Source organism: Pleuronectes platessa, chromosome 7 (genome assembly GCF_947347685.1).
Source record: "Pleuronectes platessa chromosome 7, fPlePla1.1, whole genome shotgun sequence".
Classification (NCBI taxonomy): Eukaryota; Metazoa; Chordata; class Actinopteri; order Pleuronectiformes; family Pleuronectidae; genus Pleuronectes; species Pleuronectes platessa.
This window is the reverse complement of record NC_070632.1, coordinates 4,977,420-5,004,969: the sequence shown is the minus strand read 5'-3', so window position 1 is coordinate 5,004,969 and position 27,550 is coordinate 4,977,420. Positions and strand designations below refer to the sequence as shown.

At 41.8% G+C, this 27,550-nt stretch overlaps 1 protein-coding gene across 5 annotated transcripts; it reads right to left on the bottom strand.

Moving 5' to 3' along the window:
* Positions 1–3,052: 3,052 nt before the first annotated feature.
* On the bottom strand, positions 3,053–26,854 carry nup93 (nucleoporin 93). 5 transcript variants are annotated; one of them, XM_053427606.1, is made up of 23 exons: positions 26,579–26,710; positions 26,197–26,323; positions 25,138–25,320; positions 24,282–24,399; positions 14,289–14,351; positions 11,700–11,828; positions 10,736–10,810; positions 9,608–9,700; positions 9,385–9,524; positions 9,129–9,261; positions 8,275–8,432; positions 8,020–8,185; positions 7,770–7,863; positions 5,540–5,731; positions 5,322–5,448; positions 5,131–5,203; positions 4,965–5,009; positions 4,514–4,630; positions 4,305–4,423; positions 3,998–4,115; positions 3,797–3,880; positions 3,595–3,723; positions 3,053–3,401 (listed from the first exon to the last, which is right to left on the bottom strand). In XM_053427606.1, exons 3-23 carry the CDS (start codon positions 25,314–25,316, stop codon positions 3,291–3,293), a joined length of 2,463 nt encoding a protein of 820 aa, XP_053283581.1. In that variant the 5' UTR covers positions 25,317–25,320; positions 26,197–26,323; positions 26,579–26,710; the 3' UTR covers positions 3,053–3,290. The 5 variants fall into 5 exon arrangements, with proteins under 5 accessions (XP_053283581.1, XP_053283583.1, XP_053283580.1 ...); XM_053427608.1 differs by lacking the exons at positions 26,197–26,323; positions 26,579–26,710 and adding an exon at positions 26,765–26,854; XM_053427605.1 differs by lacking the exon at positions 26,197–26,323 and having other exon boundaries at positions 26,579–26,718.
* Positions 26,855–27,550: the final 696 nt, after the last annotated feature.

Below are 27,550 nucleotides of genomic sequence, written 5' to 3'. Positions count from 1 at the left end.
GTTGCTCTTAACTTTATTTGCAGTCAGACGTGATTCTCTCTCTCTTTCTCTCTCTGCTGATCTTTAATGATCAACAGCTGTGTCACATCGGTTTGTTCCTGCAGGGGGAGCTCGTGGTCCAATTGTCTCTGTTGATGCTGTTTTTATAGTGCTAAGGAAAATAAACTAACTCGTATCATAATTATTGTTTTACAGTGTCATAGCTTTTGTGAAAGGTTTTGGAAAAATATACATATTTTTTACCAATAATATTATTGTTAATATAATTATTAACGAATATTATAATAAATACGAAGATTGACACCAGTAATTATACTAATGACATTGTATTATATAAATATATGTTTATATATTGATATACTGGTTAGTACATATACAATACAGTGTATATACTGTAATACATATGTATATATATATATATATATATATATATATATATTTCTGTTTAACTGTTAAGTCATATTTAGCAGGATAATGAGTTTAATAATAGAAACCAATAAAAAGAGTTGATTCCTATTTGAACGTAATGGATGATGCAACACAAACTTTGATATTCAGTTTCACCTTTATTGAACACAGTGTTTTTATTGTTACACTTCAAACGAGACAATGGTTGACTGGTAAGAAATGTTTCCACAGGGAGCGTCATGAAGTGGGTCACTGGTTTTTCCTGCGGAGCCAACTCCTCTCACCCGGAGGCTGAGTCCATGTTTCCAGAGGGGATCGTCACACAGGCCTCCCTCCTGTCGGAGAACAGACCATCTGTCTGGGTCAGGGCGGATCAGAGCCACCAGAGGTTATTGATAAGAAGCTCATGATGAGATAAACGTGTGGTACCCCTGCTTCTTTTATATTTGTGATAACTCGAGTAGATCTGCTTCTCTGATATGAAATATGAAATGAAAATGGCTACAGTAATTTCAATGGTAAATGTTTGCATAAAGGATAACGACTAATAAACCACGGTTAGAACTTTTGTGATGGTTGAATGGTCTAATTAATTATCTGATGAATTTCTTCATGTTTTCTATATAAGGAGTAGAAACAATATAGTCCCAATAGATTTATATCTTTATTTAACCAATCAGGATGCAATTGATAAAATAAAGGGATGTTCGTCTTATTTCAATTCTGATATATAACCGTTGTTATATTTGCCAAATAAGGTATCCTGGGGCAGAGGATGGAAGACTTTCAAACCTTAGGCCATTTTAATGTCTCTTAAATGATGGATACATCATATTCTGTGAAAAACACATATGGTGAGGAGGGGTTTGTTTAATAATTCAAATAATCTGCACGTATCATCTCAAACTAAATCTTGTTCAAAGCCTCTTCTTTTCCTCCAAAGACAGTTTGGACTCAAAGAACAGAATAAAGAGAAGAAACACTGGTAAATATTCTCTCAGTTTATAAGAGAAGAAAAGATCTGAAAAAGGATTTTACAAGTTTGTGTTTTACAGAGTTGTGATGTGTTTAAAACTGTCAGTGAACGTTGCTCGGCTCAATTTATGAAGATGGGAAGAAAGAAGAAAGAGAAAATGATGTGACGGAGAAATCATAAAGTCGACACAGCAGATGAAACAGTTAATACAAAGTCAGTGTCTGTATACAAACTACTGAAATCATACATCTTTTAAAGAGCAACTTGTTCCTCTGCCCACTCTCCATTAGCAGCATCACGTCGTGGTTCTCGGTCTCGTCGGCTGTGGTGTGGTGCCACCCTGGTGTTGTGAAATAGCCGGGTTATCTGAGGTGTTTGTCATCGGCCTGATTCACAACACCAGCTGCAGCGCGCACACCTGAGAGGCTGGTCTTCATCTGCTGGAGGAGGCAACACACAAACACACACACACACACACACACACAGAGCAAGAGGAACAACTCATCCAACAGGGATGTAAAGAAAGAGTATAATCTTAACTACAGCCTGAACAATAAACATCCGATTTGAGCAGGAGACATCTTATCCCATGTATTTAATAAACCAGGTGATTTTTATCATGATCAGCATCATTGGTATTAAGTGTTATAGAGTGGTGATGTGTCAAGAGTGTCGGTCTGAGGACAACAGCCGGCAGATCCCACAGTCACTTGGCTCGGCTCCGTCCGTGGCCGTGCATGAACTCGACACATCCCAACAGTTATGTGGAGCAGCCAAGACAGAATGCGCCTCCATCTGTGTTCTCTCAGGCCAGACTGAGGGCCATGAGAGTGAGGGTCACAGATTGAATGGGGCGGGTGGAGGGTGGTTGCTACTGCACATGCGAAGACTTGTTGTTTAGGGCTCGGGGAAACCTCAGCACAAGTCAGTGTGTGTGCTGGTAAAGGATGGAGAGGGGGCTGGTGGGATTGGAGCAATACGGGGAATAACTTCTCATTACATTAACTTAATGGTGTTAAACCATTCGGAAAAAGAAAAAGTCTAAAACTGAAAAACCTTCCATTACATTTCTTCTCGATCTCACTCTGGATAAATGATCTCAAGAGGAATCGGACACTTTTAATCCCGTATTCATTCAATGCAGTTGGAGGTTTTCATTTAGTCTTGAGATTTGTTTTATGTTTTGATAAACAACACAAGTGAAGATGAACCTTGTGGATGACAAAGTTCCTTTTGACAACAACTTGGTGTCAGTCCTTCATGAAAACAAACAGGAAGGTGTCATGATGTCTATCAAAACCCAACACCTGGTTGAGAGAATGTTGTGTGAGACATGTTCGCTCAGGGAATCCTTCACCCTACAGACCTCAGCCACAGTACAGAAAATCATCCTCTCAGAAATGAGCGGGACTGAGAAAAACAAGCTGAGGGATAAAATGTTTGAAAGAACTTGAATCAATGTGCAGTGGAAAACAGAAAGTCCAATTCAACAGGTACAACAACTGGAAGCTCCTTCGCTCACAGAGAAAAAGACGACTGCTCGTCTGCGTGTGCAACAGAAAAAACATAATGAACTGGAAAGATCAGGCAAAATGAATAAAATGAGGCAAAATGAATAAAATATGAAATAAAAAAAAATGCAACTGAAAAGTACACTTAGTTTTTTTTTTATTCCAAATCATCACAGATACAAATATGAAACAACAAAATGGGGAAAAAATAACAGAACAGAAAGAGGAGACTGACAAACGGGACGGGTGATGCAAAGATGTGTCTGTTAACACACAACAAACAACAGACAAGTGTGTGTGAGCGTTATTGTATATTCAAAAGCCAAAAGGTTTATGGTTTTCCAAAGGCTGCTCTGTGTGTGTGAGTGTGAGTGTGTGTGTGTGTGTGTTGTCGCTCAGTTCATCAGTAATTCCATCTGCACCAGTCTTGCGTTGGTGTCACCGGCCATGTTGTATGGAATCATACCAGCAAAGGTGATCAGGGCTCTGGCCTGGTTGCGTAGTTGCTGTTTGAGGAAGAAGACGACATATGAAGCATTAATATTCACAAATAGAGCGAGAGTTTCCCCCTGAGCAAAAATGTTGGTCTTCCAAATAAAAAAAATCCTCAAAATTGCAGCTTTTCTAAGTTTCTTATTATAAAGCAGGATTCTTATGAAATTCAAAGATCTTCAAATAGAAAGACGAGTGTCTTCTCACCATGTCTCTGTCCTCCATGGTCCTCTGTGGCCGTCCTGGCGTGCCTGCCGGCGCCCCCTTCAGGCGTTTGTACTGTGTGAACAGGATGTTCATGGTGGCCAGCAGCACCTCTGACAGGTTGTGTCGCACCTGGAGACGTTTACAAAATTTAGAAAGAGAAGTACTTAAAAAAAAGTTGTGTGTTGTGAGAAAGTTTCCTCACCTCATCGCTGAAGTTCCTGAAAGCAGCGACTCGCTCCTCCACGCTGTCCTGACTGAGAGGAAGAAGCTTTAAACGCTCCATCACCTGACGGGGAAACAGAAGAGGAGCAACACGTACTCAACACACAACATCCATCAGGGTTTTAGAAATGTGCTTCACGAGTTGTCAGTCGTCTCCGTGTACAATCCCAGCTACACTCACGTCGTAGGCTCGGTCCACATGACCCGCGTGGTACTCGTCAAAGAACGTCATCAGGTCTAAGAGCAGGTAGAACGTGCTGTCGACCGATTTCTCTCCTGAGACACTCTGAGAACGATACCTGCATGAGGAGAAGAGGAAATCATTCAGGGTTGAGCATTTATATGACACCACTGAATAGATACTAGTCGTGTGTTTGTATGTGTCTGTTTGTGTGTGTGTGTGTGTGTGTGTGTGTGTGTGTGTGTGTGTGTGTGTGTGTGTGTGTGTGTGTGTGTGTGTGTGTGTGTGTGTGTGTGTTTTTCCTTACCTCTCAGCAATGGCCACCGCCGTGTTTTTCAGCCTCTCCTTGTTGGACTGAGGAGCACTGACCTGGGCAATAACCGGACTCAAGAGTCTGTTCATCAGCTCCAGCACCTTATCTGGATTCTACGAGGAGGCGAACAGACAGTGAGGGGATGTGGCTGCAGAATACAGATTCAAAAGATCACAAAAAAAGAAAGAAAAATGTCTGCTCACCTTGGCGAGTTCGTAGAGTCTGACTGCCTCCTCGAACAAGCCCTTGTTCTCTGCCTCTAGAGCCACTTTGCTGATGATCGCTCTGGTGTCGCCGGCAAACTTATCTATGACTCCCGGCTAAAGAGGAGGAGGGAGAACGAGACTGAGACTGAGAATACTACAGAGGACACTGTTCTACTTCTGCTGGTGGAGCAGAGGGGAACTTGATTTGATTCCAGCAAAGAGGAGAAACCACACAAGGAGATTTCAACATTGGATAAAACTGCACAAAAGAATCGGCTTAATGCTACAATGAAGATTTGTGCAGCAAATTCTAACCATGAAAGACCGACACCCCTCGAATATAGTGAAGACAAAGAGTGACAGGGGAGAAGTGTGAAGGAGAGAGGAGAGAGAAACACAATAACCACAGAGGAGATGAGAGGGTCAGATAGAGAGAAGTCCTTCCTACCTTCCTGCTGCCGTCCTTCTCTAATCTCCCCAGCAGCATGTCGAACTGCAAAAGAGACAAAATCCTCACAATCAGATAAAAAAATATATATAAACCTTAGCAGAGAAATATTGTGGTGACACCTTTAAAATATAATAGAAACTAAAACTATTATAGTCACACTCACCTCTCGACTCTCGATAACAAGCTCACTGACGCAACGCATGAACATGTTCTCTCCCTGGCTGTCCTTCTCGTTACTGCAGAAAAACACACAATTATCTTTATACACAAGCAATAGTTCAATCTGTGTATTTTAGGCACTTAACTCTTTATCTATAATTTACTAACTCGGTTAAAGTGTGTGGGATTATTCACCGTAAGAAGTAGAAGTACTGCAGAGCTTCCCGTGGATCCGTGGTCTCAAACTTGCGAGTGTAAAGCATGAGCAAACGGATAAAGTTGAGGCGGCGTATCATGGGAGGATCCCCCGGCTCTTGACTCACTGCACAACGACAACATGAACACATTATTTTTTAAAAACACACAAAAAAATGTTCTCGAGTGGCGTACAGGATGAAGGGGAGGGCACTCACACAGCTGAGCACTTTGGCCGGACGACTTCAGCAGCAGGCGCAGTTCATACAGCACCAGCGCCATGTGCACGGCGTGACTCCGCAGCTTCTCCACACGAAACAAGAAAGCCACCGCCGCCTCGAACTGAGCTGTGAGGAACAACACCTGGAAATACAGGAAGGGCTGCTGGCTGGCCGAGAAGTGGGACTCTCCTGTTGGACAAAAAGACAAGAGAGAGAGTGAGAGAGAGCGAGAGAGAGCGAGAGAGAGAGAGAGGGATTGTTTAGATGAAAACTCAAATTCATGAGAAGGTATTTCTTTATTTCTCAGACCTGTGTGTAATTTCAGAAAGGAGGACAGACACTTTTATTACCCGATGAGAATCCACACATTTCACTGACATCTTATCTCCTTCATCTTTGAGCAACGTTCGCATTTTTCCTTTTGAATGATTTCCTCCATCTTTCACTTTATGTGCAACTGTTAAAAACTAATTAATAACAGCGGTCTCTCCTTTCTGGAGGACAAAGTTAAGTGTTTGGGGGAAAAGATGATAATGAAAATGTGATTAAGGGGCTTAACTTTTTCTTTAATTTGTGCTATTGTGGTCGTGATGCTCCAAACTTCCAATTTCTGTAAATCTAATTAGTAAAGGAAATGAAAAGATTTTTGAAATTTACATTTATTTAATAAAGTGACAGTGGAGAAGTGTCAGGAAACAAGGGGAGAGAGTAGAGGTACAGAATAAATAATGAAAGGTTCTCAGAGTCCATGTTAACAACCCTGTACCCATCAGGATATGTCCCAAAAAGGAGACTGTATTTTACACGTCTACTATTCAGCATTAGAAGGATTTAAGTCCATGATGTTGTACAGTAGCTTAGAAACTGGCATCCCAAGTTCTAGTGTCAGACATCAATGTGACAAACAACATGGCGACCACAGTAAGCAGCTCACTGAAGTGCTGCTGCACCAGCCTTTTCTAAACTGATGAACAAACCTCATGACATGTCAGCATCTGACCGCTGCTACGTCAACTAACATGTAAGAAGTATTTAAAAAAAAAAAAAAACACATTTTGTCTGGTGCAGGTACTTAGTCATCAACTTTACTTTTTAATTATAATCCTTAATCCCCTTCCTGGCTGAAAGTTTGGGGAGCAGAACAGGGCGGACAATGTCAGCCATTTTATAGCCTTATCTCAGACTTACAGCACTTTAGTTCAAAAAAACCGAGAGAGCGTGTGAGAGAAGAGGAAGGAGGAGGAGGAGGAGGTGGGAGAGAGCGATGAAGAGAGGAAAAGGGATGAAGGAGGGGAGATAAGAGTGTGTGTGTGGGGGGGGGGGACGCTGCAGCCGAGTGTGCAAAAACAGATTTTCACAAGAGGCTGAAAATCCGTGGAAGGAAGGAGGGAAAACATTGATGCAGGTGTGAGGCACAAGAGGGATGAAAAGGAGGAGACGCGGCGAACAAGGGAGGGAGAAACTCAGAACAGACGAGGCTGGAGAGAGAAGTGAAGAGAGAAGCTTCGGGCTTTACATCCCACTGTGAAGCAAGATGGAGGACAAGCAGCAACACGGTGGTCGCCATGTGAGGGCGCAGAGCAGCAGGGAGGAAACACAATGAGGCTCGAGGCTGTACACTGAGAAGAGGGAGTCAAGAGGGAGGGGGGGGGGGGGTAAATGGAGGGGATTGCTACTGAGAAATAGAGAGAGAGAGTACAGTGTTATCTGAATGGAGCAGCATCGGCCTGTGGAGAAGACAACACCCGGCAGAGAAAACTGTGCTTTCGCCTGATGCCCTCATGCTCTGGTTTTCATGAGTTGGGAGGGTCTGTGGTGGTTTTAAGTGGGTAGTTTTATTTTGAAAAGGAGGGAGTGAAGAAGAGTCAAAGGAAGCTCATCTTTGAAAAGGGCAGTTGGAAGATAATTGCGTTTACGACTAATTTGATCTGATGTTTTGGGGGGTTTCTGAAATGAACTGATCTCAGGAGCGAATGACCAGATAAAATCGAACACAGCATGTCAACCTCTCTCTCTCTCTCTTTATCAGCTTTCATCCCAAATATCCTGGATACGGGTTCAATAGCTAATTTTCAAAGAAAGCACAGACACAACTCGGGAGCAAAATTACACAATGAAAGCAAAGAAAACAGAGGAAGGACGGAGGCGAAGTGATGCTGTTGTTTTGCCACAGCCCAACAAGTAAAGCTGCAAAGGGAAGCGGACAGAGAGGTAAACACTGTCGTACCATAGTCCTCCAGCAGCTGTTTCTGTAGCTGCGGCAGGGTCAGTCTGTCCTGAGGAGAGTTGCTGCCGTCATCATCAAAACACACCTGGTTCAACTGCAAGCACAAAACATGGTGCACAGGATGTAAAGACTGAAGGAATACAACCCGTGTGACTCCAAGAAAGATGCACAAGTAATAAAACAACATAAAACACCAAACTAGAACCTCTCAGATCAAGCAAAGTGAAAAGATGGGGGGACGGTACTGTACCTTGAGCCAGAGGTAGTCTTCAGTCTTGTCTGCTACCTCTCCATGGTTGTCGCTGATGTCACATTTCCCAATCAGGCAGTAGACGGCCCTCTTGTAGGGGTCAGCGCTGTTCCTCAGCACTCTGCGGTAGTGGAGACGAAGCTTGTTCTCCGATGTTGGGGAAAGGCTGAAGAGGAACAGGATATTAGAAAAGAACAGATTTAATATACAATTTGAACTTTATTAACCCGTTTAGACACCATGCTGTGTCCTCACCGTCTGTCGGGGCTGTTCATGTACTCCTGGAACCAGGTCTTGAAGTCTCCGAGCTGATGCTGCACTCTGTTCACCACCTGCATGGCTGCGTTCAGGTCTCCACAACGCAGGCAGTAGTAGATCACTGCCCACACTGGGTGGCCTTCTATCTCCCCGTCCTGTTGCCAACACAGACATGATTTGATGCAGTGGTGAAGATAATAATTTATAATAAAAAAGAATAACAATCGGTCTCACACTGTGTTTTTGATTGCAGTCAGGACATAACCAAGACATATGTCAACTACACAACTTCTCCAATAACCTGCCTCCACAGAGATTTAGCACCAACAAGCAGGAAGCTATGGTTTCGTGAACCACATTATCACATGGTAAAATTCATTTAATCACATTATGTTTATACATAAACATATAAAATATAAATGTGTCATTGTGTCATATGCCATAGAAAGACAAGGTCCCATTTAAAACCATACTCAACAGCCAACCCAGTCTTCTGCTGATTTAACAAACATCTGCCATTGTTCATGCAGTCAGACTGATTGTGTTTTGTTCACTACCTGTGTACATGTGCATGTTGACTACACAATACCAGCAGTTTAAACCAAGCACTTGGCAGAGGTGAGAGAACAAATTGTGTTGTTTTTGCAGATGAATACAGAATAAACTGCTTAGTCTTGGAGATGGCACAGATACAAACATCTCTCAGTCTGGATCTTGATATTTGGCAGCTGCAGGTGTGTTCTCAATAATCTGGGTTTCACTTGGCATCGATGAGCGCGACAGCTGGTCGCACACTTCAATTAAGGTTGTGGTGCAGCTGATGTTGAGATGTGTGTGTGTGTGTGTGTTACCTGCATGCCAGGCAGGGGACCTGGTAGTTTGATGTTGAGGAAACTGCGGACTAGTTGGTATGTTCCTGGCACCCCTCCTAACTGGGCCTGATGGAGGTTCCCGAATACCGTGACCATGGTGTAGTTTTTATAACTGGGAGAAACAGGACACAGACAGAATTAGTCATCTTGGTGCAGACTACTTAATATCTAGCAATAACTTTTACATAAAAACTAAACAAAAACAAAAATCCACTCCCAAAAAACAAGCAGTTACCTGTTCTCGAGGAAGCTGAGTGCCTGACGTACGAAGGCCATTTGCATTTCAACTGAAGTGCGACTCTTCAGTGTGTCTTTAGCCGGCACCAGCAACACGTCTGTCATCTGCTTCACCATCAGCCACATGTCGGACACGTTCTGATATGAAGAGAACAGGAAGGTCACCGGCGCATTCACAGAGAAAACTCACGGAGTAAACACCAAGCGGATGTGAGTGTTACCTTGTCATCCAGGCTTTCAGCAACAGAAGCACACAAGTCTCCCAGGTTGGGCTGGATATGACCATTCACTATCTTCTCATTAAAAATGTAGATCTGAACAAGGAAAGAAAAGATTCGATTTGATGACAGCTGTTCCCAAGGTTGTTCCAATGCTCACTTCTCAGGTTTAGTTTCAACAGTTCAAGGAAAATATCTTTAAATCCGCCTACAACTCCATCCTCAGCTTCAACAGTGAAAGCAGAGGCTACGACCATCGGGTGAAATGGTTCACAACGAAGAAGAGGAAGAAAAGAATCAAAACGTTAAAAATGTCGTCGAAGAGGATGACAAAGACAAGACAGATGACTCCGCAGGCGATGTGTCGACACATGGTCGAAGGAGAAGCCACAATCGAGGCACTGCTTCATGTAGCAGACGAGAGACGAACACAGAGGGAAAGAGGAAAGGTCAGACAGGATGATGAGGGGGGGAGCGAGTGGCAGCCGAGAGACATAGACACCCAATGAGAGAGAGAGAGAGAGAGAGAACTACCCAGAGTTCAGCTCTAACGCCCAATCAATCAATATGTTTGATCCGCCTCTTCCTGGCTCGCTGTGGCCCAGTTTCAACTCAACAACCAGACTAGGCCTCACAAACAGAATTTACACATCCGTGTTTAGTTTACTCTAACTTCACTTCTTTAGATTTAAGCAGTGATGCACTTATGTCCGAAAGAAAAACTTTATTTTCAGTAAAATCATTGACGGCTATTTTCTTTCATAAATTAAAAGATTTCCATATTTTGTCATTTATGATTGTTCCTTTGCTAGTAAATCTGTGATCAGATAATATTTATATTAGCTGGAAATGGGAATTGTTTGTTCATTACTTAATGACCAAGTGTAAAATATTCAGCTTTGTACACAAATTGGTCACAAATCATTAAAAAATATGATTATTTGTTGTTGGATGACAAAATTAAATTGGTGAATATAATAGATATTTGGAGATAAATTTCCGGAAGTGTAAAACTACGACACGGAGATTAATGGGCTAGAATTAATTTCCCAAAGTATAAATTGTTTATTGTACATAGTAGATATTTCCGGGGTCTTCCTTCGCATTTCAGTGATCATTAAAGAGACTCACCTGTCGTCCGTAGGCCACCTCCACGCTGTCCAACGCACTCCTTCCCGGAGCCGTCACTTCACTCACAAAGCTCGGCTATAACAGAGAAGAGAGTTAACTTCATAGATACACTGCACAGGAGCAAGTGGCACAAAAGTAGAGTAGTAGTTTTAGTTTCCAGGCATATTGTCCAATGAAAGCCGGGATATGTTCCCACAGGATGATACACACGTCTTTTAAATAGAATCTACAAGTCTCTGATATAACAGATAATTCTGGTTAGTTTAAACGAGATGGAGGCAAGAAATCGGCCTGGGAGAGTTGAGACTTATCACCAGACTTATTAAATTTAGTCAAATATAGATGCTTTTTTGTTGTTTTTTCTGATCAAATATATTAGAAAATGACTCTGTTGTTCAATGATTAAACATTTAATGTCAATATCTTCAATCTAGGTTACAACTTCAGTGGTTGAGATAACTTGTAATTGATACTATGTTGTAGATTCACGGGGCCTTGAAGAAATGACGTGTTCAATTATTGTAAACTAGACAGTAGACGACTGAATCTGGTAGTGAAACCTGGTGTCTCTACCTGCCTCCCCTCCAGAGGAAAGCCAAAAATAGCCATTTCTTCAGGCCTCTTTATTATTAAAGATCGACAGCAGTGGACCTGCGCTTTCCTTTTGGGAGAAGTATTCATTTTTTATGGCAGTTCTTATTAAAGAGAGGAAAGGTTGTGAGGCAGTAAATCTGACAAATTTACAGAAAGATCCTCTCAACAAGCCACAGTGATGCCTCGACTGTTTAACCTTCAAAGACCCTGCACCAAGTGTTCTGCTAAATCGTATTTGGTTTTCTGGACAAGGAAAACCTTGTGACAGACTGAGACAGTCGATCTTTCTTAATCAGTCTTTTTCATTAGTTGCCTCTTGAACTGTGGACATATCTCGTCCTAAAGTATCGCTGAGTGGTGCATCCTGTACCTCCACATCTTGACTGAAGTCGAGAGCGTCCTCTCCTGCTCCGAGAAGCGTGTGCAGAACTCTCTGCTTCACCTGCTCCCACTGGACCAGCATGGACTCGCGGTGGTACTCCTCCGCCAGCAGGAACGTCTGAAACAGGAGCCCAATGGTACTTAGCTTAGTGTCTGTGTGTGATTATAGAATCCAAATCAGGAGGAATGATAAATGATCCAACTTGATGATAGAGATCAATGAGAACAAGAAGTTTTGCTGCCGAACTCTTGTACCTGTATTATTCATAATAATATCTCACGTTAGATGCTATGTGATGAATTTATTCATATTTTGGAATGTTCCAAAATTGTCTTAGTGATCTTAACTCGCTAAAGCTTGATGTAAACATATATATCCCATCAATTTAAACATACACACGTTCAGGTTTGCAGCTGATACGATGAGCAGTTCACAAGAAAGCCTTGAGTCCCTTAGTCCTGATATTTATTCAATGACCTGCTAGGATTGCGATTTACTGTAGATCACAGAAACTGCAGCTTTTGAGAGGCTGCAACTGAAACCACTGATCATCTGTTTATCCGCTGTATTTACTCTGTGACATTTTGGGAGGATTTGCGGGATTGGCAGTCGACCAAAATCCTTCTATCTGCTGCTCTCACCCGAGAATATACTAAGTCTGGTTTTAATATGAAGGACGGTTTGCATGATTCCATTTTGAGTAAACCCATAGTCCTGGGAAAAAACCTCATCTACGCATCCAAATGGAGAAAGAGGAAAGTTGTTTATTCTGTTTTAAAGAGACCTGGAATTTTTTAATTAGTGAAAACGAGCAAGGTCTCAGATAAGAGCTTATGAACAAATAGAAATATTTGGTGACCATGAAAGAAGCAACTGAAGAATACAGTCTTTATAATATTTTTTTATGTTGCATGTTGCTGTATGATTACCTCCATGAAGGAGGTTGTGTTTTCACATGGCAAATCTAGACAAAGGGACATCTGACAAAGGCTTGGGTGCAGATCCAAATAAAAATCCAGATCTCGCTAATTTTATTGGGGGTATGTATTTTTTCAGCCCCTGAATGGTAACAAATAGAGCTAGAAACCTGACTGACGCCAAAAAGTAACTCAGATAATGTGGATTTAGTAGAGAATTAACAGTTTACATGTATCTTTAATAGTTTCAGGACTATGTCCAAATAAACATGATGGATTTGTTGGAGCTGCTGGCCCATGGTGGAGGTAAGCACCATTCTAGTAATAGAACTAGAATGAATTGTATATTAAGAAGCGTTAATTCTCGTTATCTCTATACCTTGGGTGTTTGTAAATCTTCAATAAGAACAACTGACACATGGATCTTTTTTTTTTGGCCCCTTGTTTGTTGCTCTGTTCATTTGAGGCGATTCTAAAATGGGTAACTTGTGTGGGGTTGTTTGGATGATCCCAGTTGACAGGGACATTTTGGGCGAGCCCTGCACTAGTTATTTAAATTGGGCCTACCTATAACAGTCACACACACACACACCCACCGGATTTAGCAGCAGACCTCAGTTAAGATTGCACTACTCCACCAGGACACACTGCAGCCCACTTTAACTCTCCACAGAGACTCAGCGTGGGATAAAGGGAACGTGAGATAATTGAAACTCCAGCTCAGGGACAAACAGATCTGGACGAAAGCCAGAATTTACTGGTTTAAATTGGTCGCTCTCTGGATGTCAAAGCTTTAAAATATAGTTTAAAATTTGATAATTTATGTAAGTAAGTTCACTACATACATAGTTTGTTCACCAGAGAGCATTGACAAGTTAATTTTTCAAATGCAAGTGGCAGTAGATAGTCAGTAAATATAGATCATGGTCTCATTTCCCAACCAATAAAAAATGTATATTAGCCATTAAATCAATATTAGATTTCACTCAAATACAGATAATTTCATCAACCTTATAAATGTACAACTGCGAGTGGTGACAGGACTTTGAATTTAAATGAGATCATCCATTGAAGTAGCTGCAGTGACATTGCACATCTCAAACTAAATTTTGTCGTTTAACAATCCAACATTTCCTGTCGTGTAAAAGCTGCAGCGGTCATTCACAAATCTGCCAGAACATCTAAAATTCACTTTCTTTTAAATCTTCGTTGCATTAGATGTTTTTGCACCCTCCTCGTCTCCCAGGGAGCAGAGAGAGCGATAATGGGAACGGCAGCTAATTAAAAAGGGCCTATTAGCTCTGCACATCAGGGAAGCCATTTCAAAACTATTCCCTCAAGGCTCCCACCAGAGGGACTTTAAGATCACAGTGCAGAGATATTGCGGAAATCTAGTATTCTTTTTAAGTGTTCCAAAACTCTGATGTGCTAATCTTAAAGTAACTGACACAAGGAAGCCCCCGTGTATAACTACTTACTGATTACTGGTCTTTTAAAGTGTACATAATTTCACCTCTAAAGAATGAAAAAAATATATTTTTGGCTTCTCTAGCCTGTTTGAAACTGGAGATGCTCTTTTGGAACTTGTTTCCTACAAAGCAGGATTTAGATTTCGTAACCCCATCTGTAGATCTTCTTCATCGTGAGAGGAAATACTGACCCTGCGACGAGACTCCTCGATGGCCGACAACAGGGCGTTGTCCCTCTCATTCTTCAGGAAGCCCTGTGAACGAGGCAGACAGACAGAGAGAGAGATGGAGGGAGGGGATGACGCACGGTGACAAACACAGAAAGAGACAAAGCAGGTGATATTAGTTTGACTGGTGGGGACCAAATAAAGCAGAGATAAACTGTTTGCAGCGAGTTCTAAGGGGACAGATTTAGCAGGCGCGCCATCATTTGCTCTACGGGAGATAGAAGCTGCTCCTCAATTTTCCGCCCCCTTTTTTTTTTTTTTCCTCTGCCCTTCTCAGACGTGTGCAGTCAAATCATGCACTGCCAGGATTAGTCAGACGTATAGCAGCCAATTTATCTGGATGTACAGGCAGGCCGGAGAGGCGATGCTGCTCTTCATGCACCATCCTGCTATGAGACAGCAGTCATCACAGCCTCCATTTTGATGCAAACTCAAGATGGCTGCCGCTGCAAACATTCCTCCCCCTGTTCTGGCCCTTTTGTATGAACAAGGTAATTATTCATATCTTGTTGTAACTGATCATAAAACCTCTTGTCAGGTCGGTAAGTGGTAAGAACTGGAGTATAAGGGACAGGACATGATAGCGCTCGGCAAAGGGGGAAAGTGGACGTGGACGTCCATCTTGCAAGAACACCAAAATGGTGGCCATGCTCTAAATGCTGTCTCTGTTCTCTAAGAGCGAACACGAGGGTGGACCACAGGCTGTTACTATATCAAACAAATTATACACATTTACACAAAAATATTCTTTTGGCAAACAACATATTATGCAGCACATCACACACATTATATTTCTCAGCTGCAAAGTCGATCACATTCAATAATATCACCAATTGAACTGCATCGTTTCCTGTAAATGAGAATTAAAATCCGAATCTGTTTTTATATTGCCAAGCAGGTTTCCACATACAAGGGATTTGCTGTATTGTATAAAATGACAAAAAGTTGAATTTGACTGAAAACGTCGGACAGCGTCAAATTAATCATTAACTGCAACAGAGTGTTTTAAAACTGCACATTTCACCTTCAGAACAACCAATGGATTATAAATATTCAGGTTAGAAGGAGAAAACCAGCATTTCCTCACAATTACGGGAGAATTTATCATCATTTTGTTGCAATCAATGAATGAACGTCTCACGTGATTGCTTAAGTGCACTTAACAAGCACACATTATGTAGGGATACGAGCACTTTTGTGGCCCCGGAAAATAGAAGATAATTCAATCAACAGAAAACGGGAGAAAATTTTGCTTTTCATCTGCTTTTTCATTTACTCAATAATTTCAAGGACATTTTAAGACGCAATGGTTTTGCTTGGTTTTTCTCAGTTGTGTTGTCTCAAAGGTCAAAACAACCGCCAGAAACTGGTCTGTTAAAATCTGCATTCATGCCACGGCACATTATTTCTGATATTGATGTACCTATACGCCTTCAGCTCCTGACTTGACAGCCCCTTGAGTTGGTGGAGTCGTTCCCCTCTGTCAGATAATGGCATGTTTTATTGATGACATTTACGACAGCAAACGTCTTTCTACCTGTAGCATATGTAGGATAATTTCAGCTTTTAGAATAAGCACTTTAGATTAGAGAGAGGTTTAGCATTTGTCAATCCGTCTGGAGATTATTCTGATCTACCGGGACGTGGGTGCTCCTGGCTTCGCTCCCCCTTTCTCGTCACCTCTCACTTGCTCCTCTAATCGCCCACCTACTTCAGCCTCATTGAATCCCAACCCATCCTTTCTCTCCTCGCTCCCAGCCTTCACCTCTGTCTGTCATTGCATTCTTCTCCTCCTCCTTCACTTTCATCCCTTTATCCTGGCAAATCAGGGCAAACTGGAAGCATAGAGGCCAATCTCAAACTACAATAGAGGTACCACTGATTATCAAACTCTGCGATACACAGGTGACTTGTGGAGGGTGTGCCCCGCTGCTCGTCTCTAAAAGAGTAAGAATGAGTCTTATCTCGTCTTTTATAAGAAATCGAGCGGAAGAGCCGTCACCTGACAAATGAAAAGTTGTCAAAGTACCAGTGACAGAGCGAAAAGGGCAAATCCAACCCATTACAAGTCATAAGCTACAGCCGTTTGTTTAATTTTATACATTTCTCCTCTTAATAAGGTGAAGATGCTCAGTCATCCAGGTCACAGTTATCCAAAAAGAGTTGAAATGACAGCAACTGGACTTGGCTGTAGATGTTTCACTCTCATCCGAAATCGCATCTTCAGGTCATTATCGAAGTCACTGATGTAAATCGCATTAACGGCCTTAATTTAACTCTTCTTGGATGTTATCAAGGTCCTTCATAGAGAGGAAGCCATGAACTGGGCCACGCTCAGTCATAGTGGAAGGCAGATTAACTCGATCTAAGTGGGTTAGTAATACGAGAGTGCAGTCATTCAGGTCACGAACTCACTCAGACAGAAGAACCGTATGATGAGTGAAGCTTCCTTCAACGATTGCCGTATGTGAGTCAGTTTAGTTTTGGACAAAGATTCAGACAAATATTTATTTTTACTGTGCTGGTACAATGCTATGGACGTCCTTTAAGTATCTAACATAATTCCCTAACTAATCTTCTGTTAGTAAAAGAATATTACTCATATTTTCCAGACGTTTGACTTTCCCGTATGAAGAACGCTGCAGGAGACTTTCCCCAGACGTGTTCACAAAGTACCAGAAGACGTCCGGAGCAATTGACTGCGACATTTGTGGACTCACGTGAAAAATTCTGGAAAATTCCCCAACTGCAGTGCTTGTTTAAAAGAAGCTTTCGTGTAATATTAACTAGTATGTACATGCAGCTAAGGCTAGAGCAGTTTAACTTACCGTCTTGGGAAATGCTGTAAAAAATAAGTCTACTTATAGGGGAAATAAGTTTCTTCCAACCTTCCCATTTACCCTCTGCCCCCACCCTCACTTTATTCCCCAGGAGAGGCCGACAATGGGTCTATATTTAAGTGCTCTAACCAGAGAGGAGCTCAGGTCAATGCTCACTGGAGAGCTGCACTGAAAAATAAGAATAGAATAGAAATGAGCAGAGGAGAGCAGAAGAAAATAGAGAAGAAGACATTTTTGTAACAAGGGTTTATAGAAAATATCTACTAAAACGTAAGAGGGGGATATTTTTCTGTCAAGGGTCCATTTAAAATGTGAGAGGGAGGAATGAGACGAACATGTTCTCCAGACACAGACGAGGGAGGGGGTCACTCTTTACAGAAGCATACAAGCTGCTTTATGGAAGACTCTGCTGGGAAGTCGCCTCAGCATTTTTTTTTGTTTTAACTGAAGTACAACGGGAAGAAAAGATTTTTCATTGCTGTCATTTCGTTGCCAGCTGCATTTGTGCTGCCAGTGACTTTGCCCATACAACATTTTTTGTGCCAGGAGCTGTGGCCAAATCTCCAATTTGTCTGAGAAATAATCTTCATCTTTCTTGCCTCAAAATGTTGGCATAGGGGATGATATTGTACTTTTTTAAATAAAATTAACAAGACAAAGAGCTCTTACTGATATTAGATAACGCTTAAAAAAAGAAATGCATCACAAATTGTATCGTCCTTTATTGTTTCTCGGTTAATTTGAAAATCTGACCAAGTTTTACCAAATTCTGAGCAGATTTCGAGGCTTAATCACAGACAGACACGACATCACTGTTTCTGACATCATATCAGCACTAAATATGTGAAAGACTTGGCATGTTACTCAGTCTGAGACATACTGTACCCAACATTTCACAATGACTAAACAGTGCAGATGCTCCGTGGTAAAAAATAAACGCAAAATATAGGGGGCAGGCTTAATATTAAAGAGCCTCGCTTAAATTTTAGACGACGATGCTTAACTCTCACTTTCTCTCATTCAGAATTCAGTGCTTGGCTATAGGTGAATCTAAAGACGTACATTTTCAGTTGCCCCACCCCTGTATTGTGTATCCTCAGAGATCTGCAAGCCACTGTACACCCACAGCCTGCTGGCCAGACAGATACGGGGACTTCTACAGGAACAGAAACAGAGCCACGGAAAATAGCTGAGGATTAATCAGGAAATACAGAATTGATGATGATAAAAAAAATACCAGATACTGAACAGGGAAGACGGACGGACCTGAGGACCAATCTGTCATCAATTCACAATACAACCATTGAAGTTTCGGTCTTTGTCTCTAATTCTGCAACTATCAGCAAATATGATAAAATTTCAGCGGACGCCTGATTGTGTCTCTAAAAATACATCCTATTGTAATCCACAGATCACATATGACCATTTCTGGCAATAACAAGTCATTAATTTCATGCATGCGTGTTTGTGAGCACATGTGTGCATTTCATCATGCGTATGTTAAAACGCACACATGTGCTCGTTCTCCACCGCGCACAGGCCCCTCGTTCTGTTCGCTTCGGTCAAGACAGTCAAACTGTCTGCGTAGGAACGCACCTGAATTTTTCCCTTTATGTTCGGGGTTAAATCAGGATATCAGATTTTCAACTTTCCATCCGGCTTCATGCTTATCACACACAGACACTACGAGACACAGGCATGTTGTAGAGATACAGGGTGTCGAGGAATCCAAAGGCTACGTAAGGACACGGTCAATGAGCAGTTAAAGAGAAAATGAAAGCAGGGAGCCTTGTTCTCTGTGTCATGGGGAAAGAGTGAAAGGCTTTCTGTCCTCATTTGCCACGACAGAATGCGCTGTCCACTGCCCTAGTGAGCGTGAGTGTGTGTGTGTGTGTGTGTGTGTGTGTGTCCGAGAGAAACCCCACCCTTCGCTCCTTTGCTTCCTGTGAGGCAAACATATATTTGTAAAATACTACAGTACAAATACACACACAGACATGTGCATTTGTACATTGGAGACAGTGATGTCTGAGTGCAAATCACACAATCAATTTATAAAATTGTCATCATCATCACGGCCGTCACACAGCCGCACAAAATTTAGAATAATCACAGGAGAGGATAAGAAAGAGAAATTAAACAAAAAAGTCTGTCAGACAACGCACTTGCCGGTCCATGTGTGTAATTTTGTGTGTTAGTCTGTGTGTGTGTGTGTGTGTGTGTATATTCATGTGCATGGGAAATACTCACTCATGCTGAGCGCCAGACAGACAGACAGATGAGAAGAGAGGATGAGACAAGAAAGAGTGAACAAAAGAAGAGTTTGTTTCTTTGTCTGTGCTCAGGTATCTGAGCTATGACAGCCCGCTGCCTGTCCATACCTTCAGGTCGCCGGGCCAGGGGAGAACCAGTGGCCGCCATACTGGGGCGTGTTCCCTGTGCCTTGTCGAGCCGGCATGGCGGACCCCTCGCAGCCTTTCCCCATTGGCAAGCTGGCCGGTGACTCTCTGGCGCGTGAGCCGGAGAACCGAGTGGAAGTGCTACATCAAGACTCACTGGAGGTGCTTTTATCGTCGGAGGAACGTACCAACTGAGCGCGTAGACACAGGGGGGGATCCATGAGAAGGAACTATGGATCAATATAGAATAACAGTTCCTACCATCAGCTGACACCCCCGCATCCCTCAGCTCTCATCCTCTACCCTCTCCCTTCTGCACTCCATCTCCGATTGCCCTCCCTCCCTCAATCCCACTCATTTTCTTCCCATTTTATCCATCTATGCATCCCCCCCCCCCCTCCTCCCTCCCTCGGCTCAATGCAATTATAGTAATGGATTTTCCCCCCACGGTTGATGGCTTCCGACATCCTGTCTTGAAATGAGGCTAATCATGCTCTTAAGGGTCATGTTTAGTTAATGAAGGGTTTGGGAGGCACATGTGGGTTGGGGGGGGGGGCTATTCCTATGTGCCGGTTGACACATAGGAATCACCGCCCAAGCACACAAAGCAAGCGTTTTAATACACACCACACTTGTAGTCCTGCGCACATGGCTGGCACACATTCTCACACACACAGTAAAGCTGCATTCATATGTGCACGCCGGTACACACACGGATGAAAATGCATGCTCCCACGTGCAGCCAAATCCACGCTACACACACGTTCATTCATAAGCACATGGTTGTGCACTGTATATGCCAGCGATCGATCGTGCCTGACACAGATACAGGCATGCAAAGGCAGCGAGAGAGAGAGAGAGAGAGAGAGAGAGAGAGAGAGAGAGAGAGAGAGAGAGAGAGAGAGAGAGAGAGAGAGAGAGAGAGGAGAGAGAGAGAGAGAGAGAGAGAGAGAGAGAGAGAGAGAGAGAGAGAGAGACACACACACACACACACACACACACACACACACACACACACACACACACACACACACACACACACACACACACACACACACACACACACACACACACACACACACACACACACACACACACACACACACACACACACACACACACACACACGATGCAGTTGGCTAAGCCCTGAGCATCTGCTGAGATAGGCGAACAGTACTGACATAGCTTCACTGTGTGTGTACGAGAGGGGCTGGGGAGGGCAGCAGAAGAGGAGTAAAAATAAGCGAGTGAAAGAACGAAAATGAGGAGTAGAGAAAAAACTGAAGTAGAAGAGAAAGAGAGAGGAAGCTGAGGCACCAGCTCAAAGAGAGCGAGGTGATGAAAAGCTGTGAGAGAGAGAGAGAGAGAGAGAAAGAGAGAGAGAGAGAGCCGTGGCAGGGAAAGATGTAACAGTGAAAAGTGAGACGAGGACACGGAGTCCAAAAAAAAAACAGAAAAAACTGCAGTCAGTCGCCATTTTTCTACCAGTATCGCTCTCAGCGCTCCACGACTACAGTTTAAATGTTTCTGCCTGTCTCCATCTAATTTCTCTGTATTTTGTCTCCTTGTTTCAGATTCTCCATATTTGTCCTCTTCCTCTGTGAGTTTACATTACTTCACGACAGATACCAACACACGCAACCCAGAAGCACTGAATAGTGTTTTGTCCATGACAATTGCAGACACGGAACATATTGTACAGATGCCAAACTGGAAGAGACAAAAAAAGAGGATTTAATTATAAAAACATCTACACTGCTGGGGGTAAATCTGTGCATGCATGTCTTATAATGGGATTAGGTTTGGGTGTCGAGAATTAGCCTCATTTAATTATCAGCTCCTGATGGTGTTCTTCCGTCTACATCTTTGGATTCACATGTTTTAATGCATTTGTACAATGTGGATATGAAAGGATGAACTGGCAAAAGAGGAGTAAGGATGAGAATCGGTAAAATCGTTATATGATAGTGCACGAATAGTGATTTAGGCAATGTGGAAATATAGATATTTGGGCTTTAATTAATGATCACCTTATTAATTGTTCATAAAATTAAAAGTAAATTCAATGTTATTAAATGATAAATGACTCAAGTGGTGAAGCAGTTATTAAAATAGTTGCCGATCAATATCCCGTTGATCGATTACACATCAGGTTTGTATTTTTCTTCATGTTCTCAATGCTGTGAGCCCTTTGTGCGGATATATGAATTAGGAAAGCTTATAATGTAAATCAATTTACCATAATTGGGTTCTATGATTCACAAAAAAGCATATGCTGCCTGGAATGAAACACGTTATTTCACACTCTTTGGTTATACAGTGATGTTCAATCTACATTTTCTCAAGGTTTCCCTGGAAGACATAGGATTTTTTTTAAATATCGTAAGTGTTTGACAAAAGGGTGAGAAATTAAACAAAACCCTGTCTTGTGAGATGTGCAGGGTGTTTGTGTGGAGTCTAGAAACGAGGTCCTTGAAGCCCTTAATCTTGGGCTGTGGCTATATGGTCCTCTATAGTAAGATGCTCACTCATTTGCATTCAACCACACATACAGATCACTCACACACCAATAAACCTCGGTACTGTGTGCGAGTGTGTGTCAGACAGGAGGCATTTATCAGCTTACTCATGCGCAACACACACACAGACATACACACAGACACAAACACACACACTGGCAGCATATTGGCACTTCTCTCAATCAAACTTGTATACTCCCCCCAAATCCTTATCTTTAAAATAAAATTAAACCCCTCATATATTGTGTTGTATTTTTTTTTACCTGGTTTAAACAATATAATTGTTCCTCAGGATACTTCGCACTCTTCTACAGTTTCTCACTCAGACAGATGAGCAAATAAGTACAATACACAGGATCGGTGCTCGTCCCGATACATGCTCTTACTTGAAGTATATGTTTTAACAAGCAGTTACTGTAAAACACAAGAATATAAAAAAACAACAATTCATTAAGGAGACATCCACAGCAGCACCTCCCTAAAACTGCCTGGACATTGGAGCGTTCCAATTACAAATATCAGATTGAAGGAGGTGGACCAGTACAGAACTGGCGGCTAATGGGTCTGTCCACATTCTGTGAAGACAGTAACGATAAGAGCATCAGTGTCTGACAGCAGCTAAGTATGATTCATATAGACTCTTCCTATAAGTCCGAACTAGGAATTCAGATAATGTATTTAGTGAGACTGGAAAAATGGTAACAACACACGGATTTCTCTTTATTAGATTATGAAAGGGATTTCATGTGTGAAAAACGCTTTAAAAACCATCCCCCTCAGTTTTGATATCTGACTTCAAGCTACACTGCAAGTACAAAATGTTTTGATGATTTGATCTCTAGATGTTTATTGGTATCTGGATATTTAGTGCTTCGATCACTAAAATACAGTTTGAGAACATTTTCTTTGATATCTAACATTTAAGTATGAAACTACAGTAACAAGCCTGATATTGTTGAGTTTTCTCAATCGTGTACTGTGTTTGTATCCTGTAACATCTTTGAACCACGTATCCTCTTTTCTTCTCCTTGTTCCTGGTGATGTAAAGTGACTGAGACTCTCCCAGCACAACATTCAATGCTTTGCTGTAGGAGGAAGAAAGAAGTGGGCTGCGATGTAGCGTGACAGCGTTCAGAGCTTGGCTCAGTCAAGATATGAGATCGGTGTGTGTCTGAACACCGTGTAACACCGGTGACATCGACCTGACTCACGCAGCAACCCTACACTGCACATTTCTACTGAGATGGATCTGTGTGATGCACTGTCTCCCTATAAACCAATAAGAGGTGAAGAGCAAGTTCAGAGTGTGTGTGTGTAAGTGCTTTTCCAGTGAGTCATTCAAACCCACCCATGCCTTTCTTCCCACCTAACCAAGAACATCGCATAAGATATTGATGAAAACAGATGAGTAAATGTAGAAGAAGAAAAGCTGCACAGTCATGGACGAAGAGGAATAAATGATAAAGGAAAATAAACTTGGAGATGGAGTTAAATTACTATATTGAAGACAGAGAAATACAGACTGGTTCATTAAGTGCTGCCTGGAGCTGATCAAAGCTCCAACTGACAAAAAAAGTCTTTATGACTGAATCATGCTCCTTAAATATGAACGACATAAACTGTACAGTATATAAGGTTATTTTAATTTGTGTCAATTTAAAATATGTCAGTTTTTCTCCTACAATTAACTCAACTAGGTTCTCATCAATCTCGACCCATAATCAAATCATATTTCTACGTGAAGAAATATCTAAATATAGTATCCACTGTAATTAACTAACTTCTTTCTCCCGACGCACCACAATACAAACGTTCCACCTGCCAACCATTATCCAGTGACAGAACCGGTTCTCAATACACAACTCTAATGCCTCGTTCCTCATAAAAAACCCAGACATGTCAGTTGACTTATCAACAAATCATTTTGTGACTTTTCCTTTCATCCTCCAGACACAATCTCAGAAACTTTGTTCACTGTCTCTACTGCAGACCATCGTATCTGGTTAATGGGCTCTCTGTGAGCCAGCGTCTTTAATTAAATATGCTGAGCCAAAGATGGCTTTGAGAGAAAGAAGTCTCACTCTCTTATCATTTATAAAGTGGACTGTATCTTTTTCCATCTGAAAAAATAAATAAAACTCTGATGGTCTTCCTCAACGATCATGAGACTACAAAGCCAGCAGTTAGCTGTGCTCATACCTGTATGTCAGTGTCCTTGACAGGCTCCAGGGGCTCAAAGGTTGTGGCAGCACTTAGACTTTCCAACCTCTGAGAGATGTGGAAGATGTCTAAGCCTCTGGACCCGAGGAGGATCGACCTGAGAGGGGGTCAGAGAGGGGGAGAGAGTGAATGAATGTCATTCAGTGAAAGACTTACAAACAACTGTAGTTCTACTCGACAAACACTAGAGGGCATTAGAGGATATGCTACAATTACAGAACTATCCACTGGTCTAAAAATCATGTCATGTCGGCTACATAGGAATTACACAATATTTGTGTTCAGACATATATGAGGGAAACCAAACAAACTATGGAATAATGGTATTTCTAAATTATTGAATGGGTTAAACTTCATTTAATATAACTTCCTTTTACATATGTCTTAAAACAAGAAGCCCCTAGACAGAATAGTAAAGTGCAAATCACAGAGGATCAATAATAATTACTTAAGTAAATGCTATTATGTTTTAAAAAAAAATGTATTCACATTGTGACTAATCTGTTAGAGGGATAGCATAAAAAAAAAACTCTGCACCTGATTTGAACACTCATTTAGCATTTGCTGAAGACATATGATCTGGCTATGAGACGTGAGGATTTGACAGACAAGAGAACAGTTCTTTATTCAGCCAGTGCCAACCGGGAAGCTAACACTAGCTCTACAGCTGTCTACGGATATCTGGCTGAAGCTTTGTCAATCAGTTTGGATGAATTTGTGAGCAGACTTTTAATTTGGTGATAACATGACAGTCCATGCGACACCTTTTTGCATTGGCAAGCTTGATTCTGAGAGGCCCCACATGCAACACATCTATTTATCTGGTGTAACTTACGCTTTCACGTCGGCAGCATCTTGTGAGGTGCGGGTCAGCGTGCGGGATCGCAGCCTCTCCCCTGCCTGCTGGATCTCCTGGAGGTTCCTCTCAACATGTGGCAGCTCCGACACTGCTTCTGTCTCTGCAGCCAGCTGCTCTGCCTGCTGGAGCAGCTCCCCGAAGCCCTCTGCATCCATACCTCTATACACAGAGAAGAGGACTGTCAGAACTAGTCGATACAACAACAGTAAACTTGCACTACATCAAATTATGAATGGAATATATAGTAAAGAGTGATGTCTATGTACTTAAACACATTAGATTCAACATGAAACAATGACTATGGAGGTAAAATGTCAACTGTCAGCTTCAAGTCAACCCCAACTTTACAGAAGCCATTTATCTGAGTGGGAATTTGCAAAATAGTCAGAGTTGAGTTCACCATGCATAATCAAAAATGACAGTAAACAAATTCGAGATAAAGCCAGACTATAAATACTAAGAGTCTTTGATATTACTGTTCAAATTAGGCCACTGAAGGCAAAGTGTCATATCAACTGGTGTAACTTGTATTGGATTTCCAGGATTTATACCTAAATATAATGATGCATCATGATTTGTAAGATATTGAATTCGCTGGATAAGCCCAAAACAGGTGTTAATAACATGTATATAGAAACCACTACAGTTAACAGTTTATATTATGTACATACTAAAATAAAATTATGTATAGCTTTGTTAGACATATAAAAAATTGTATTCTTTGTTTCTGTAACAACTGAGTTCCCTTGGTGTGTGGATCGATAAAGTTTGACCTTATCTTCCACTAAGAGAGAGGGTTGTTCTTTTTAAGGAGTCTCCCACTGACTCAAGGATATGAGAATGAAATAAAAAACATCATGGAGAGAAAAGTTAAATCTCAGTGAAGCTTAAATTAAGTTTGCATGTCAACCTCCATCCCTCAATCAGCTGGACACTTCATGAACCCTTTCAAAGTAAACTAACCATGTCAGAAGCACACGCCAAACAAACTGTTAACGACAGACGTTAGTTTGGCTGCAGTTGACACGCACGTACCAGAACAGCTGATGTAAACACACCGGCACCTACAGCCCGCGCATGGAGCTCCCTGGCTGTCAGAGTAGCTTAGCGTTAGCACGATGCTAACACATTGGCTAGCCTGGGGTGGACACTCGCCTCCCTCCTGACAACAGGAAGAGGCTGAAAGTTAACTTCCTTAGATCAGAGGAGTAAATTACAAACCAAGGTGACAACGACCTCACTTTCTCTCCCTCCCCAGCTTTGTTCTGGCACTTCTTTAAATTAGCCTCATGCTAAAAATGAATGGCGCACCGGAGTTAGCTTACAACGCTAATTGGCTAACGCTGTCTCACATGCTCGCAGTGGAACCGACTTGTAATATATGTCGCAACACACCGGAAACTGACGAACCTGGTACCTGCTGTATGGGACAGACGTGGATCTGATCCGGTTTGTATTTCTCAGGTGAACGTGTTTACAGTTGTTCCTGCTTATTTCGGTTTAGTTCAGAAATACAACATGGACCAAGGAATATGATTTGCCGGCACTGGAGGAGTCGATGCTGATTGGACGAGCGCTGGCCCGTACCGGAAGTCACACTTACTCGCTTGATCTCAGGATTTGGGAAAAGCCGGCTGCTCCACTCGAAGGCTGGGAGGACTTATTGCTTATGGCGTCTGGCTAATAGTCCTCATCCCCGACTGAGTTGATGTGCTTTAGTTTGTGTGTTTGCTGGAAAGAAAGAAAATCATAAAACCATTATTATTGTATGCAATGTATTATGATGCCATTTTGCTGAATATAATATTTAAAACAACTGTTTAACAGCACAGAGGAAACTTCTTTGAAATTACATGGTACACGAAGGCTTAGAAATCCTATATATGATTTTCTAGTTCGTATAGTAAAAATTTTAAAGAAAATATCAAGTGGTCTGATAACATGAATTACCTATGTATCATAACAGCAAATCTAATTTTATTTGTAAATCCCATATTCACAGATCACATTTTGTCTCATAGGGCTTATCAAGGTGTGATATTATCTGTCCTTAACCCTCAACACTACCCAAAATAATCCTAGAAACAGGGTCGAAAAACATAGAAATTGTAAGTTTGAAAGTCTTCAGCGATACTTTGATGATAAGTTACCAACCACCAGCAGATGTCAGGGACAAGCCATCAGTTGTTTTCCTTCAGCGTCAGCGACAGAGTTCAGTTTACTCAAACACCAGGACAAAGCATAGTATTATTTATCTTGTTTAATTCCAAGACTCATCTTCTGGGATCAGTTTCTATTAAAAAGGTTTTACAGACGTGGCATGACACATTTATGTATATAGGAAAATTATTGGCTACTACTTTTAAATGACTTCAACTTGATTAAAAGC

Bases quoted from the DNA above. Each gene is read 5' to 3' on its own strand.
- nup93 (XM_053427608.1), bottom strand. From the start codon at position 25,316: ATGGATGCAGAGGGCTTCGGGGAGCTGCTCCAGCAGGCAGAGCAGCTG. The intron at 9,525-9,607 runs GTAACACTCACA...TCTTCATATCAG, and splicing joins CTGAAAGCCTGGATGACAAG to AACGTGTCCGACATGTGGCT. The intron at 8,186-8,274 runs GTGAGGACACAG...GTTCCTCTTCAG, and splicing joins ATGAACAGCCCCGACAGACG to CCTTTCCCCAACATCGGAGA.